At 41.5% G+C, this 14,520-nt stretch overlaps 1 protein-coding gene across 7 annotated transcripts in view; it reads left to right on the top strand.

The window, feature by feature from the left end:
• CTNND2 (catenin delta 2) overlaps positions 1–14,520 on the top strand; it is a 688,109-nt gene that overhangs the window by 368,401 nt on the left and 305,188 nt on the right. For all 7 annotated transcript variants that reach the window (XM_030041721.1, XM_030041726.1, XM_030041725.1 and 4 more), the window contains one exon: positions 13,893–14,065. In XM_030041721.1, coding sequence (XP_029897581.1) covers positions 13,893–14,065 — 173 coding nt within the window. The remainder of the gene's footprint in view (positions 1–13,892; positions 14,066–14,520) is intronic.

Here is a 14,520-nt window from a genome sequence, read left to right as displayed (position 1 = left end):
CTAAAACAGATGATGAATCATCCTCAGAGGCAAAAAACCTCCCAAAACCCAAGCGTAATTTTCTGTGTAAGAGTGGCCTTGCTAGCCTCACTTTTTACATGCTTACATTCCTTCAAGCGAATCCACATTGCTTATTGGTGTGTCACGTTGGGAGTCCAGAGGTAACACTATGACAACGTTGCTATTAAGTCATTTCTGATTTCCCTCCATTTCCGTACAGCAGCCTATAGGCTGATTTTTTTGTTTCAATGTCCTTTCACCTGCAGCATGTTTCTTGGAGTTTCCTTCTTTCTGGTTATGTCTACATGATGAAATGTGCTTTTATATATAAATTCCATACTGATATCACAATATTACTTCATATCTCTGAGCTTGCTTGTCCTGAGATGAATCCGACTTTGAAACCCGGTGTCATTTCGTGCTGCGCAACTGACTTAAAATCCTTGCCTAAAGAAAACAGCCCCTCACAATGTAGCTTTATCACTGTAGTACAAAATGTGAATGTCAGATTAACACAGGAGCGGTAACAGCAGGTAAAACATACATGGAGGGTGGAAATGGAAAGGTGAGAGTCGAGACCAGGAAAGCAGGAACAATTAGTAGCAACATCAAAGATGGAGAGGAGGTAGCAATCAGCTTGTAATGCTTAGCCTGTGGCAAACACAAATCCTGCACAGGCAACCAGGTGTTCCCTCATCCACCGCAGGAAGCAGTTACTGAAACTCATTAGAAAATGACAGTGACTTATGGTAGCATCTGTAGGAGCAGAACAAAGAAAGACTTTTGGCATCCAAACCTACAACGCAAAAGAACATCAGTAAATATTGTGCCTGTACTACGGGCCAGGAAACAAAAGCACCCACATCCTCACGACAGACTGATAAACCGCTCACCCTGCCCCTGCCGTAGTGGCATGCCAGCGCCCGCGCGCTCGGCACGGTCAGGAGTGCCAGGAGCCGCGTCGTTCTGGGACCTGCCGATGCCAGCTCGTGAGCATAAGCGGTGTGTAGATGCAGCCTTGGAAAAGAGGTAGTTGGCTTGTTAGCCTGTGTAAAACGAGGTATACGGAACAGAAAATTTTGGCAGGTATGGGTTTGGGTTTGATTTCTTTTGTGCTACGTGCAGTTTACGTAGCTCTCAGTAAAGTAGGATTTTTGTGGCTTCTGTAACGCAGAGTAGGGAGTTTCCTCTGTTTTTTCCATTCTGGCCTTTTAAATAGAGAAATGCATTTTCTGAGTACAGCACGAGAGCAGAGAGTAGTGCACATTTGTGGACATAGAAAGAGAAAGCAGAAGCAAAAGGGTGTACTTTCTGTTTTATGGCAGAGGAGGTTTTGGCAGATGAAGAAGATTTGCCATAAAATTTTGACCTTTTTGACTCAATTTTTAATTGACTTCTGAGGCAGCGCTAAACACATTCTGAACTGGCTCGCCTCAGAGACCAAATAGCCATTTTCCTTTGTGGACAGAAAAGATTCAACACTTAAGCCTGTCAAAGGTCAGCAAAAAATGGAGTTCTACTTTGCACGAGAAGAGGAAATCTGTTTTGTGCTAGTAGTTAAGTTCATAGAACAACAAAGTAGCATAATAGCTCTACTGATACCTTTTATGTTAGATCCATATATCTATGAGTAGTTTTATATGCTTTACAGTGAGAAGCTGGTAGGCGCTTTTTTTAATTATTATTGCTATTTTTCAACAGTCTAATTTAGGTCTGTCCAAAGAGATTTGTCTAATTTTTCTAATTTCTGATAATGCATTCAGCTTCCATGTGAGTCCTGTTTGCATGATGTCTATAACCATCTGATTTTATTTGCTAGAAATAAAAAGGGAAAACATTAGTTTAATACTATCAATAACAGCTTAAGGCTCTGCTAGGCACAGAGGGTGACTAGGAATACTTGACATTCACAGCTGGTCTTCAAAGGTATAAAATACTTCCAAAAGATTAGGATTTAATCATGCAAAATATGTTCTTAATTTACTTGGCTTTTTTTTCTGTAAACAAAGCACACATTCCATTTTAAATGTAGTTATTCTTTGCAAAATGGGAGACTGATAATGAAAACAGAAATTAAAAAATAAGAATTATTTAAGCCACAATTCAGCGTTTCCCAAATGGAGACATGACAGTTCCTTCTGAGTTGGAGCTTGCCGTCTGTGTCGCTGCATGCAATGCCTCCTCCTGCATGCAAGTTTCTTCTTGCGGTCACATTCAGAAATGTATCTAATCCCATCCAGAAGCCCCGTTCAGGTACTGTTCTCCTGTGGTTCCACAGTCTGATCTTTTAATAGATAGCAAACTTCTGTTACTGTGAAGTATTGTGTGACTTCTGGCACTCCTAGTATTGCATACCACCTGCAGAGTTTCACAGAAGTAACATCGTCACCATCAGCAAATCACGCCATTTGTGGAAAGAAGTGATTTATATTCTTCATGCAATTCACGTTGCGTCTACCTTAGGCCACTGACAGGGTTTTGTTGGCAGAGGCTTCTCACGGAGGTGTAACAAGTGCCAGCAGGAATTTTACTGCCAAAAGAGCTCCAGATCATCCTTAGATATCCCTAGGTGGAAGGCTGAAGGATATTATTTTTCCTCTTTGTGTCCTCCGTAGTGCAGAAATGTAATTTAGTTATTATCCTTGCTGCCCATCTTGTTCCTGCGTTGTTTCTATCTATTGCTCCTGTAAAGCGCATCATCCTAATGGCCAATGATGAATTATCTCTTTCAGACACTATCTGATTTCGGTATCTCTGCTGAGTTTAGCAAGCGATTTCATAAAATATGATTAATCTTCTGCAAAAGAAGTTGTTTAATCCTGGGGTCATTTAAAATTTGCAGTAGTAGGTTATCCTTGGTTTTAATCAGCTTTTTCTATTAAAAAAAAAACAAAGACAAGCGCAACTTCTGTATTCTGAGCTTAAATATGTATAAACCTATTCTTACTCAAAGCATGTCTTTAGGGCTTGTTCTCTAGCATCTTCAGTAATTTATCTCATTAGTAACAGAACTCCAGTTTTTTTCCTACTGTCAAACATTACCAAGTATTGCTTATGAAAGAAGATCTGGCTGTATTATATTTCATACAAACATCTGGGGTAATGCGATGTGTGGTACCGTATAGAAAACAAAACATACACTATCTGAGTAAATAACACTGAAGTTACCCTGTTATGTCAGGATTGCTTAGGCTTTGCTGTGTTACCTTGTTCCATAAGTCTGCTAGTATTTCATATTTGCAACGTTTCCTAACCTCCAGAAGACTTTTATGTAAACTCACTGGAAATTCTATTAGCTTTATAATATATTGCCTACAAATTTTTGCCATGAAAGTTATCTATCCCTAAAGGAATTCTTCCCCGTTAAGTACTTCCTTACTAAGCTCAGCTATTGAAGAGCTACTTATTTAACCACCGGGTAATATTTAGCGAGTGCCAAAGTTTTGAAACATGATTCTGCCAAACACTAAAAGGAGATCACGTTTCCTATCTGTAGTCCTCATTTAATTGCACAGGGATTCCTCTTATTTGGAGGCACTTAATTAGTGTTATGCAGTAGTTGGAAACATGGTAGTGTCAGGCGTCCTCTCTGAATTAGACATTGGTGCTATCCCCCTGTCCTGACTCTGGGATTTCAATATGACCATCAAAAAAAAAAAAAAATCTTTCAGTAATCAGAAAAGAACCATTTATTCTCGGGGTGGGATGCAGGCCTTATTTTTTTCTATGCACTTCACGTCTTATGTTTTTCTACTACTTCTTGTGGACATTTGTGGTGCTTTGCTATCCCTTGGAGTGGTGATGTTATTTCAAATCCTAGCCAACACCTCTGTTTTCCTCTTACAATAATGGCAGAATCTGTATCTTGTGTAAAAAGCAGAAGATAATCAGCATCTAATGAAACTATTTTCTATTCCCAGTTCACTTACTCTTGAAATAAAGGGTTCATCTTTCATTCCAATAGTAATTAGGTCGGAAAGAGAGTTAGAAGGGATATCCTTGTATTGTTCCCTTACATAATGGTATCAGCCCAGTTTTTGCATCATTTCTCCAGATATATATCATATACAGAATTCTTGGATAGAAATGAACTTATTCTACATTTCTGAATGCATTCCACCAAATCCTATTTTCCAGTACCTAAGAATAGGTTCTATAGCAACACTAAAGCCCTTTTCTGTATTTGTAGGTAGAACATAGCCCTCTTAATGCTGGTAGAGCATGGTATTGCATACAAATTACTTGCGGTTTTTGTAAAACAAGTTTGTTTTCAGTGTACTCATTTAAGAATTGCTGCCTCTCATCTAAAGAGATGTGTTTGTTTTGTAACAAGGGAGCTGCTTGTCATTTAGCATATGAAGTATTATCATTTATTTCTTCATTTTAAGTATGCATTTGTTCCCCCCCCCCCCCCCTTTTTTTTTCTAACTCTCTTAATTTTATGGTATGGAATACCTTTGTTATATTGCAGCCTTGGCATTTTTTCTTGTAATATAAAGGTACTGATATCTTTAATATTTAATATCTCCTAGAAGGTAGATCTTGAAATATTTTCCTAGTACTATTCTAGATTTGGAGGGAGAATGGGGGCAATGCTTATTACTATTGTTCTATTATAGCTATTTGTTATCTTCTGTTTGAGATCTGACTTACATTTGGCTTGGAAGTCCTTTTCCTACAGAATCTGTTTGACCAGACGTCGCTGACAGGATTTGTTTTCATCTGCAGACCTTAAGTTTTGCTTTAGTTTAACCTGTCCTTTTTTCTGCCTGTAATTAAGAAAGGGTTTTCTTTTTATGATAGCCACAAAGGTCTCTCACCTAGTTCCCAGGGTTTTCCCCCACAATTGCCCCCTACCTCCGCTGCTTCCGCCTGCATTTTTTGCAACTTCCCCGGAGACTAGAAAATGGGGAAGAGGGGAGAGAGATCTGTACTTCAGCGGCAAGGTGGCTGCTCCTTGCCGCCCCTGGGCACTTGTAGGGCTTCCCTTCCCCTCACTCAATTCCTCCGCTTTCTAAAACCATCCTAAATCATCTCAGCAAGAGAGACCGTCTTCAAAGAATGTTTCAGATGACCTCAAAAATAGGCCAGACTGCAACGGAGGGGTTTAAAACAAACAAACGTACGTTCTTTACCCTTCCGATTTGGAGGGAAAGTTTACTCTGGGTCCCAGCCAGATATGCAGCTTAATTCTGGGAGCAGGAATTGGAAAACAGGATATACCAGTGAGATGCCAAAGAATTTAGTATCACTAGGAACGGGTCCGTCCACCTTGTCTTTAACCATCAACCCCTCTTCTTTACTGTCAAATACTGTGGAAGGACGCTGGCAGGTTACCATCGGGAGCTATCCCCGGTTTTATTGTTCTTTCAGTCTAGTTCCAGGATTCCGCGAGCATCCCAAATACAGCTGAACACTCAGAAACTGACTGACCACTTTACAGACACCTGACGTGATCTTTTATTGTATTACATCTTTTTTAGTCATCCATTCCTTTGTAAAACTGGGCAACAAATACAACCCAGCTTTAGGAGCGGTTAGCAACTACTTACCGTGAGTACACACACTTAAATGAACTAATAAAAAAGTAGGTTGTAGGATAGGAATCAATATTTCACGCTCAAATGAAGTGACCTGAGAGGCAGAAGAAACAGTAAGTGATGACTTCTTGGTATCTGAAATCCTTAATTAGGCATATACTAACAGTTAGGAGATGGTTCCTCTCGCTGGGATGTGAGGCACCTCAACCTATTAACTCTGTAAATGAATGTTTAAAGGACATTAAAGGAGTTTTGCTCGTGCTTTCTTTCAACTGTTACCCAAATGAGCAAAGCAGGTTGAAGAATGTGTGAAGTGATTAATTACACTAATTAAACCCACTTTATTTATACTTACTCTATAATTTATCATTACTACTTCTGTCAGTTGATCGAAGGTGAGTGAAGTGTTGTTTATAATTGGTACAGGAGCTAATTAAATATTCGTTCGAGCACGTTTTGGTCTATCTCCTTTGTCAATTAGATCTGGCATCGCAATAGATGACTGACCAAATGGAAATGTGTAACACAATAGTAGTGTTCCACTTTACTACTTACTTGGAGAAGGAAATGTGCCCCAGTAAGCCAACTGACTTCAAATCTTAAGGAGAGAAAAAAATCCTTCCCCTTTCACTTGCATGATATTTGTGTTGGGAAGTTAACATGACAAACCAAGTAACAAGCATGCAATTATCTCATGGAGGCTGACTAGGTATATGTTTCTGTAGTTTGTAGTGTAATTATTTTAGCCAATTCAGAAATAATTATTGCATAGATTCAGAATACTGAATTAATCATGCCCTTATCTTGTAATAATATAGTACTGTATGTAACTTGTCATTATATGGTAATTATTTTATAATTGTACCACTAGCAGATAATGTATTATTGAATACTTGTTCCTCGATAAATTCTGCTCTGTAATGTGATATATTAGTCCTGTTTCATAATGCAACCTTTTTTGTTGTTGTTTTGAAGATTGACCATACTATTGCTAAGTATAATGTTTAATTACTACATACTACGAAGCTACGATTTGTGAGGCATTCTGTGAGATACTGCAGTCTAAGGCTTAGGAAACGGGAGTAACTTTTCAGCTGTTTGACTGGCAGACACTAGGGATAGCCTGCCATTGATATCCCCACAGGGAACAATTCCTTTGGTTTCTTTTTGCGAGTTCCTCCTTTACAAGAATCTCACATTCATCTGGCTATTTAGCTCTGTGACCCAGCAATGGCAGTGCAGTATAAGACAGAAAAAATACAAAGTTCTCCGAGTTCATAATGGAGTTAATCCACAGTTATGGATATAATCCATATAACTCCATCCACATAATGGAGTTAATCCTACTACCTTAACTTGCTGTCCTGTAGGTAAAAATACATATCACAAATACTGATTGTACTTAAATATTATCAGACTTTACATCGTGTGTTTGTTTTTAAATCCTCACTCATAATCTAGTAATATTACAAATAGTGAAATTTAATAGGATGTTCTTCTTTGCCCCCCCATCTCTAATTGGGGTAAGGGTACTGGACCAGTCTCTCAGCACTTAGAAAACTGCTTAACTTCCAACACTGGTAAGCTCCTTAGAGCCCAAGTTCCTACTGAGTTTCTTACGTGAGATACTCTTCTGCTTATGACCGCTATGGGATACGATTCGGGTGAGCTCTGCTCCTTGCGTGCTCACCAGACAAGCCCTACCTCCCCTCTGGGGGAAGGGAAGAAAACATGTGATGACTCGCCGGCTCTGATTCCTGACCAGGTTCCTTGGCTTTTCTACGACTGTCAGTGCTGATGCCTATTTTTTGTAATCTCTCACTGAAGCTCCAGTCGGCATTAACCATTTGTTGAACCAAAATGCAGTACTGTGCCAATGCACTTTGGTCTTTGTTTCTTGCCTTTTTTTTTTTTTTTCATTTTTCAATGTAATCCTTTCTCTGCTTAATTTGGGCATCACGCCGCCCGGGGCTGTGGATCGCGGTGGGCAGCTGAGCACCCAGCTTCTTTCTCTTGGGGTTTGCTTCCAAGCGAGTGAGGAAAGCTACGTGCTGTACTCTTGGAGTCTGGCAATGCCAGGGAGCGTTGAATCCCCTCTTGCCGCAGGAGGACGAGCAGAAAGAAACATGCTTTCAAAATTTGGAGCAGTGCTGCTGACGTAGTTGGTCTGCCAAACTTTTCTAATAATATAGCTACTCTTTTACCGGCATTGTGTTTGTTAAAAATTGATTTTATACTGTACGTTCAGTTGGTACATTTTCTCTGTTAGCATGCACCACTTCAATACACTTGGAATATCTTAAAAGCTGATTTGACTCCTACTGAAATAGGCAAGCATATTCCAATGGATTTGAATATAGTAGCCTTAGCACTTGGCAGTTTCTGAGCATACAAAAATGGACCTTTTGGTCCATTTGGACCTTTCTGCAATGTGTACGTTGGATTGTTCTGATGAAATGTAGGTATAAAGTCAGTTGCACAAGTGAATATAAATTTTTATGTGGAGGAACAGGATATTATTTAAAAGTAAAATACACTTTTTTCACACATTGGAAAGGTTCTTTTATCTTGTTTTAAGTATGCTGCGAAGTGTGGTTTGAAAAAAGGGATATCTAAGGGATGGCCTAAATAGAGGAATAAGGTAAAATAATTATAGTGGTGGAATCTTATTGTTGTATTACCATTCTTCTTTCTTGGTTTTTTTTTTTTTTTTTTACTTACTGGTCTGTAATATCTTGTCAATGCTTGCATGAAGTAGAGTAATTAGAAGTTTACGTGTATTTGTTCTATACTTGTAACTGATTTTTCATTGCCTAAGCAAGCATTGGTAGAGCTAGAACAGTAGTACATGCAGGTACTGAGAAGCATCCTAGTATTCTGCTGTTCTGAAACAGCCATATAAAGTATTTCTGCATGCAAACACTTGCTGTTCAAGAATAATTTATTTTAAAAAAATATTCAAAATGAAAGTTTTAGGTTGTGATCTTTTTTTTTTTTGCTTGGTTGGTTTGGGGTTTACACTGAATGATGGAAGAAGGAAGAGGAGGTGGTCTGAAGAGAGCAGAAACAACAGGCAAAAGATTTTATTTCCAAAGAAAATATTGCTCTTTAAAATAAAAGGAAAAATGTTTTCATGATTTCAATTTTTATCCCATTTTTGACCCAGCCATGGATGATAGTAGTAACCTGGATTCTTTGTGTCCCTTTGGTTTCCCGTAATCAACTGTTACTGTGATGTCCTTGAATTAATAATAAGCTCATCGTTGAAGACCACTCCCTTCCTTGGTTTGGTTTTTAAATAGCTACACTGCACCTTACTGCGGCATTGCACGTTGTATCGCTATTCAGACAGGAGAACAGCGGGCCGTGAAGAAATCCTGTCCCTGCCAGGTGAGGGCCCCGGAGCAGCCCCCGCTGCGCGCGGTGGGGCTCGTTCCGCAGCCTTTGCCTCCCGCATCCCTGACCCCCCCTTGAGAGGAGCAGGAAGACGCTGCGGAAGCTCTGCTCCTCCGACGGCTCGTGATGGGGCCCGTAACTCACCACTTGACCTTTACGGCCGTATGCAACGCGGCCCGTTCGGCGTAATGCCGGGCTCTGGTTATTTTGTGGAACGCGGCGTGGCAGGAAGGCAGCAGGCGTGGGCGTCGGTGCGGCTCCCTTTAGTGCTAGGGCCGAGTCCTGGGTCCTGGGCTGCATCTGCTCCGCTTCCCTGTTTTGCTTGAAGTCAGTGTGCCAGGTACTCTCAGGTGCTCCAAATCCGTTATATTATTAGGCTTTTGAAAGAGAGAAATAATAGCCGTGTAATAGCCAACATAACTGCCAGTAAGAGGGCTGGGTAGTATAAACTAATTAAAAGGGTTTCACAAGAAGCCTGCCTCCTCCCCTCGCTGTCTGAACGGTGACTCCTTTCCTCTAACTCTGCCGTACCTGCCAGCACCTGGGTGTCCAGACCGCAAAGGAAACTCCTCTTTCCCTTCTCTGATTCCTAGAAAAGTCCTCTGCTTCCCGTCACCCCTGAGGTTTCGTTGCGGGTTGGCTCCCTGATGTAGGCATGTCCCTCGTCCTCTGCTCTTCTCTCCTTGCCTGGTCTTCTCTGTGCTCCAGCAGCTCTCCCCAGCGTAAGTGCACTTTGTCTGCGTCCCAAGCGAGAGGCGCTCCCTCTCCCTCCCCTTCGAGCTCCTTACTGAGCCGGGTTACCGCAGCCACGGTGAGGAAGACGGGGAGCCTTGCACACTGCTCTGCTCGAGGTTAAGAGGAAGAGGAAGGTTTTGTCTGCAGTACGTGTCCACCAAACTGGAGGGAAATTAAAGAGTTAATTACTATACCCTGCTCCATCTTTTGAAGTTAGTCCACAGTGGCGTCTCTTGCAGTACGATGGCTCTGACTTAGTCTCCTGAATTTGTACTCATATCTGTACTATTTTAATACAGGAGAAAAGTGGCCCTGACTGAATCAGTGAAAATTCGGTACTGTCCACTATGAATAATCCAACACTAATATTCTTTCACAAGGCAAATAGATTTTTTTTACGTGGTGGTGAAAAAACATAGGCGAAAACAGGTAGTTATGTCTTCCCCGTGCCCCAAATAGAAACAAAATGTAGTACGAATTTTTAAAGCAATACTACAAATCCTTGGTATCTGCTAAACTAAACCTTATGAAGCTGGAAGTGTTTGTTTTCAAGCTTATTTTAAATTGAAGATTGGTAGTTAATTATGTAGCATTAAGGGAACAAAGAAGACTGAATTGTTCTAGTAGTTAACTAGTGATTTCCAGTCCCTAACTGAAAATAAAGAATTTCCAGCTGCCTTAACTCTTCTGAAAACAAAGGAAAAATAGTTGCATGGACACTTTCTTACATCAACTCAACAGAGTTTAAATTTTTGCCAGGAAGAAACAGCAGTTTGTTGTCAAGAGCCATCAGTGTATAGAAGTACACAGACAAACCACATCTCTTCTGGGTGAGCTGCGAGCTCTTCAGAAGGTTTGGTTTTGCCTTCAGATTGAAATCTCAAGAATGTTAATGAGAAAAGCAATCCATCTTTTCCCTATCAGACAAGATGGGACTGCTTGTAGTCCCTAAATCCTGAAAAAGGAACTTGTGCTTTTTCAAGATCACGCTGATTGACCTCAAATGTATCTTGTCGTTTGTACACTTGGCTTAAACTGAGTTATTTATAGGTGAGCAGCCACAGCTCTGTTCTACGTTTGCTTGAGAAATGTGGGCTTATTTAAAATTTAAATCTCTCTCTCTCTCTCTCAGATGACTTTGTTATTACTTTATTGAAATGTATGTACGTTTTAATTGTTCATTACTGCTTGTTAAGGTACAAAATAAAAATTGCTATGCAGTAGTTAGTGAACTGAAAAACCATGTGCTCCAAACTTTTTACTAAGAATTTTCTTCTATGGTTTGGATAAGTTTCTTAAAGTGCATGGAAGTGTTTAGGCTAAATGGTGCAGGGAACCCATGTATGTGATTCTAGCTGGCTACGTAAATCCCCTAGTGAGCCATAGTTAATATGAAAGGAACACTTGAAAGCCAGATGCAATGAAAATTTAAACATATTGGGTTCATAGCATGTGATAGTTTAATCATTATTTAAGCTTTAGAAATGTCACAGCATAATTGCTTTCAGAATGAGTACAAACACTTTCATGCACAAAAATTGCTTTCCTGCTGCAAGTTTTGCCCCTCCTGGGAAAGTTACGCTTTTGTGAATTTTCTGAACTTAATCATGTCACTTGATCAGAGGCAAATTCTCAGTGAAAATTCAAAATCCAAAAGATTAAAATAAAGTCTTCAGATATATTTTAAAACTAAGCCTGTATTTTCTTTATGCTCTTTAAAAAAATCTGTGAAAATATTTCTTTCATTAAAGAACAAAATTTGCAACAAAACCAGTTAAATGGAAAATGCTTAGTAAACCCTATTTGCAGAGTCAGGGAATGGAAAGCTACCAAATGTTGGATTTATAAGCACCCATGCAGGATTAAATTCAGCTCTCCTATGGCTGTGATACATTTTTAATAACCTCACAGCATGCATGGAGCCCTGCCTCCTTCTGTACTTGTAAGGAAAATACAAGGACCAGAACTTACTTTCTAAATTGGTCCTATATCTGGAATATTCTGATGAATGCAATTGATTTTGCAGTATAAATTGTGTTGATATGTAAAATAGTGTCATAATCCCAGACTACACTTAGATGCGAACACTTCCACATCACATAGCCTACTACGACTTGTTTATAATTCAAGCGGTTCGGGTTGGATTTTGGAAAATACCAGTTATAATGGTTCTGCCATTTCTGAGAAACAGGCTAGGGGAAAAAATACTCTCTGTGTTAATTTGGGGGTGGGGTTGTTTGCATGTTTTCTAACTGGAAATCTTTTCGCAGCAGCTGTACATCCTCGTAGCAAAGACTTAAAGGTCATAAAATTTGGCCTTTTTATCAGGAATCTACTGGGAGTTATTTCTGGTAAAATTCATTGGAATTTTGCCATTGTGAGTCTTTTTAAAACTGAACTGTTCTGTAGGAGCAAAATCAACATAATCATTTCGCATCCCTTAAGGTTTGTGTCACCTTCTATGCTCTCGTGAGCTTCAAAGTGCTGACCAGAAGATGAACCTCCCATCCCCGTGGAGCCGCTGAGTATGCTGTAATTATAGCTGTTGGGTTGAAGGTGGACTTCTCTGTAACTCATGCAGTGGCCAAGGCATAACCCTCTTCTTTCCTCGCCTCTTGTATTTCACTTGCTGGGCCCGGACACCATGGAACAGTAAGCTAGTTTATTTAAAATCAGAAGAGGCTGAGATCAGTGAAGGCATAGGGATGGATTAGGTGGGTATTCTTTAATGTAGCTCTTCGTATAGGGAGATGGAATGAGTTCACCATTTAAAGCGGTTGTGGGAGGTCATGTCTAAACCGCACGAGAGTGCGCTGCGGGAAGAGCCTTTCCCTCTCTGATACACGCTCACATCACCAGCTAAATCACTTGTACGTGAACCTAATGAATATTAGAACATGTTTTACTTTCACAGAACAACGAAGTAGCTGTGGAAAGTGTTACTGTTCACACTCCCGACATGCCCTTCAGTCTGGCAGCCCCAATTTAAGCTCACTGCCTGCGCTTGGCTCTCCTGCCGCGCAGTGCTGTGATGGGGAAGGTAGGATAGGCTGAGAAAACAGTCATCAAAGATTCACTGAGATCCGGGTGAGTCCTACATGATGAGAGGAGCTATTAATATTTTAAAGGCTGCCATCCATCCCTGCAGGCACCAAAGTATTACGTCACCGTGTGTACAGGACGGAGTGGCAGTAATCAATAGATCTAATGTGCCAGGGGCCCAGGGAGGGACAAGTTAGCATTTCCCATGACTGGATATAATTAAGTGAAATAAACAAGGCTTATCCTTAGGAAAAAAGAAAACTCATCAACTATTCTGAGCTGAAAACAAGACTTCTTTATCAAATAGTATGGTTGGGATTGTTTAGGGTTAGAATTTCTTCACCGGTGTCGTGGTTTAACCCCAGCTGACAACTAAGCCCCACACAGCCTCTCACTCACCTCCCTCACAGCGGGATGGGGGAGAGAATCGGAAGGGTAAAAGTAAGAAAACTCGTGGGTTGAGATAAAGACAGTTTAACAGGGAAATCAGAAGCCGCGCACACGAGCAAAGCAAACCCAGGGATTCGTTCACTACTCCCCATGGGCAGGCAGGTGTTCAGCCACCTCCAGGAAAGCCGGGCTCCAGCACGCTGAGGAACGGTGACTTGGGAGACAAACGCCATCACTCCCAACGTCCCCCTTCCTTCTCCTTCCCCAGCTTTATCTGCCGAGCATGACGTCCTACGGTCTGGGATATCCCTGGGGTCAGTCGGGGTCAGCTGTCCCGGCTGTGTCCCCCCCGACTCCTTGTGCCCCCCCAGCCTCCTCGCTGGTGGGGTGGGGGGAGAAGCAGAACAGCCCTTGGCTCTGGGCAGGCGCTGCCCAGCAGTAAGGGAAACATCCCTGGGTTACCAACACTGTTTTCAGCACAAACCCAAAACACAGCCCCATACCAGCTACTGTGAAGAACATTAACTCTATCCCAGCCAAAACCAGCACAACTGGTCAAAACCATACGTTTTTTGCAAAGCAAGCAATGTGGTCTGTAACTTGAACACAATAATAATGATGACTGAGTGGTAAAGAAACAATTTCATGTATGTGAATTGTATTACTGAAAAGCCAAACTGAAAAGCTGAAGCCACATACATCTGAAAATTTTGAGGCTCACTCAACAGATAATACAGGTATGCTCCTTCACTGAGACTTTCTGACTGCTCTCAAATCCTGTCCCCGCAGGGCCCAGCCTCCTCTCCCAGAGCACGCTCCAGCTCAATTCCAAACCCGAAGGATCCTTCCAGTACTCGGCCAGCTACCACAGCAACCAGACCCTCGCCCTGGGCGAAACAGCAGCCGCCCAGCTCCCGGCCCGCGGCGGTCAGGCCAGAGGTGCCATCCAGAGCTACAGCCAGGTACGTGTCCTCAGCAGGCAGGGTCTCTCGCACCCGAAATGGTGTGGGCTGGCTCCCAGTTTAAACAGAGCTGCTCGGTGCCCGCCGGCGCGTGAATGTCTGCCTTTACTTTCTGTCTTGTTCAACGCATCTGCAGCGGGGTGGAGTTACCACCTTGATTTTCATAAGTCTGAAGCGGGTTGCTTTGCATGGTAATAAAATGATCCTGATTAAAAAGGAGATTTACATGCCAGTTTTACTTATTTGCTTGCACATCTATTTTGGTGATAGCATGTTTAGGCATTTAAGTTCAAAAATTTCTGTGACTGCTGATTAGGAGCCCTAACTGGGGTCTAGGACCTCCCTGCGTTGGTATCGGGATATTACTGAAAGCAGTAAGTGGCAGCAAACAAAAACACAGCCAGGCTGACACCAGATGTGAAACCTGCTTGGGATACCATGCATCGCCTGGTGCC

Source organism: Aquila chrysaetos, chromosome 18 (genome assembly GCF_900496995.4).
Source record: "Aquila chrysaetos chrysaetos chromosome 18, bAquChr1.4, whole genome shotgun sequence".
Taxonomy (NCBI): domain Eukaryota; kingdom Metazoa; phylum Chordata; class Aves; order Accipitriformes; family Accipitridae; genus Aquila; species Aquila chrysaetos.
Note: the sequence above shows the minus strand (reverse complement) of the source record. Positions and strands in the feature narration are given on the sequence as shown.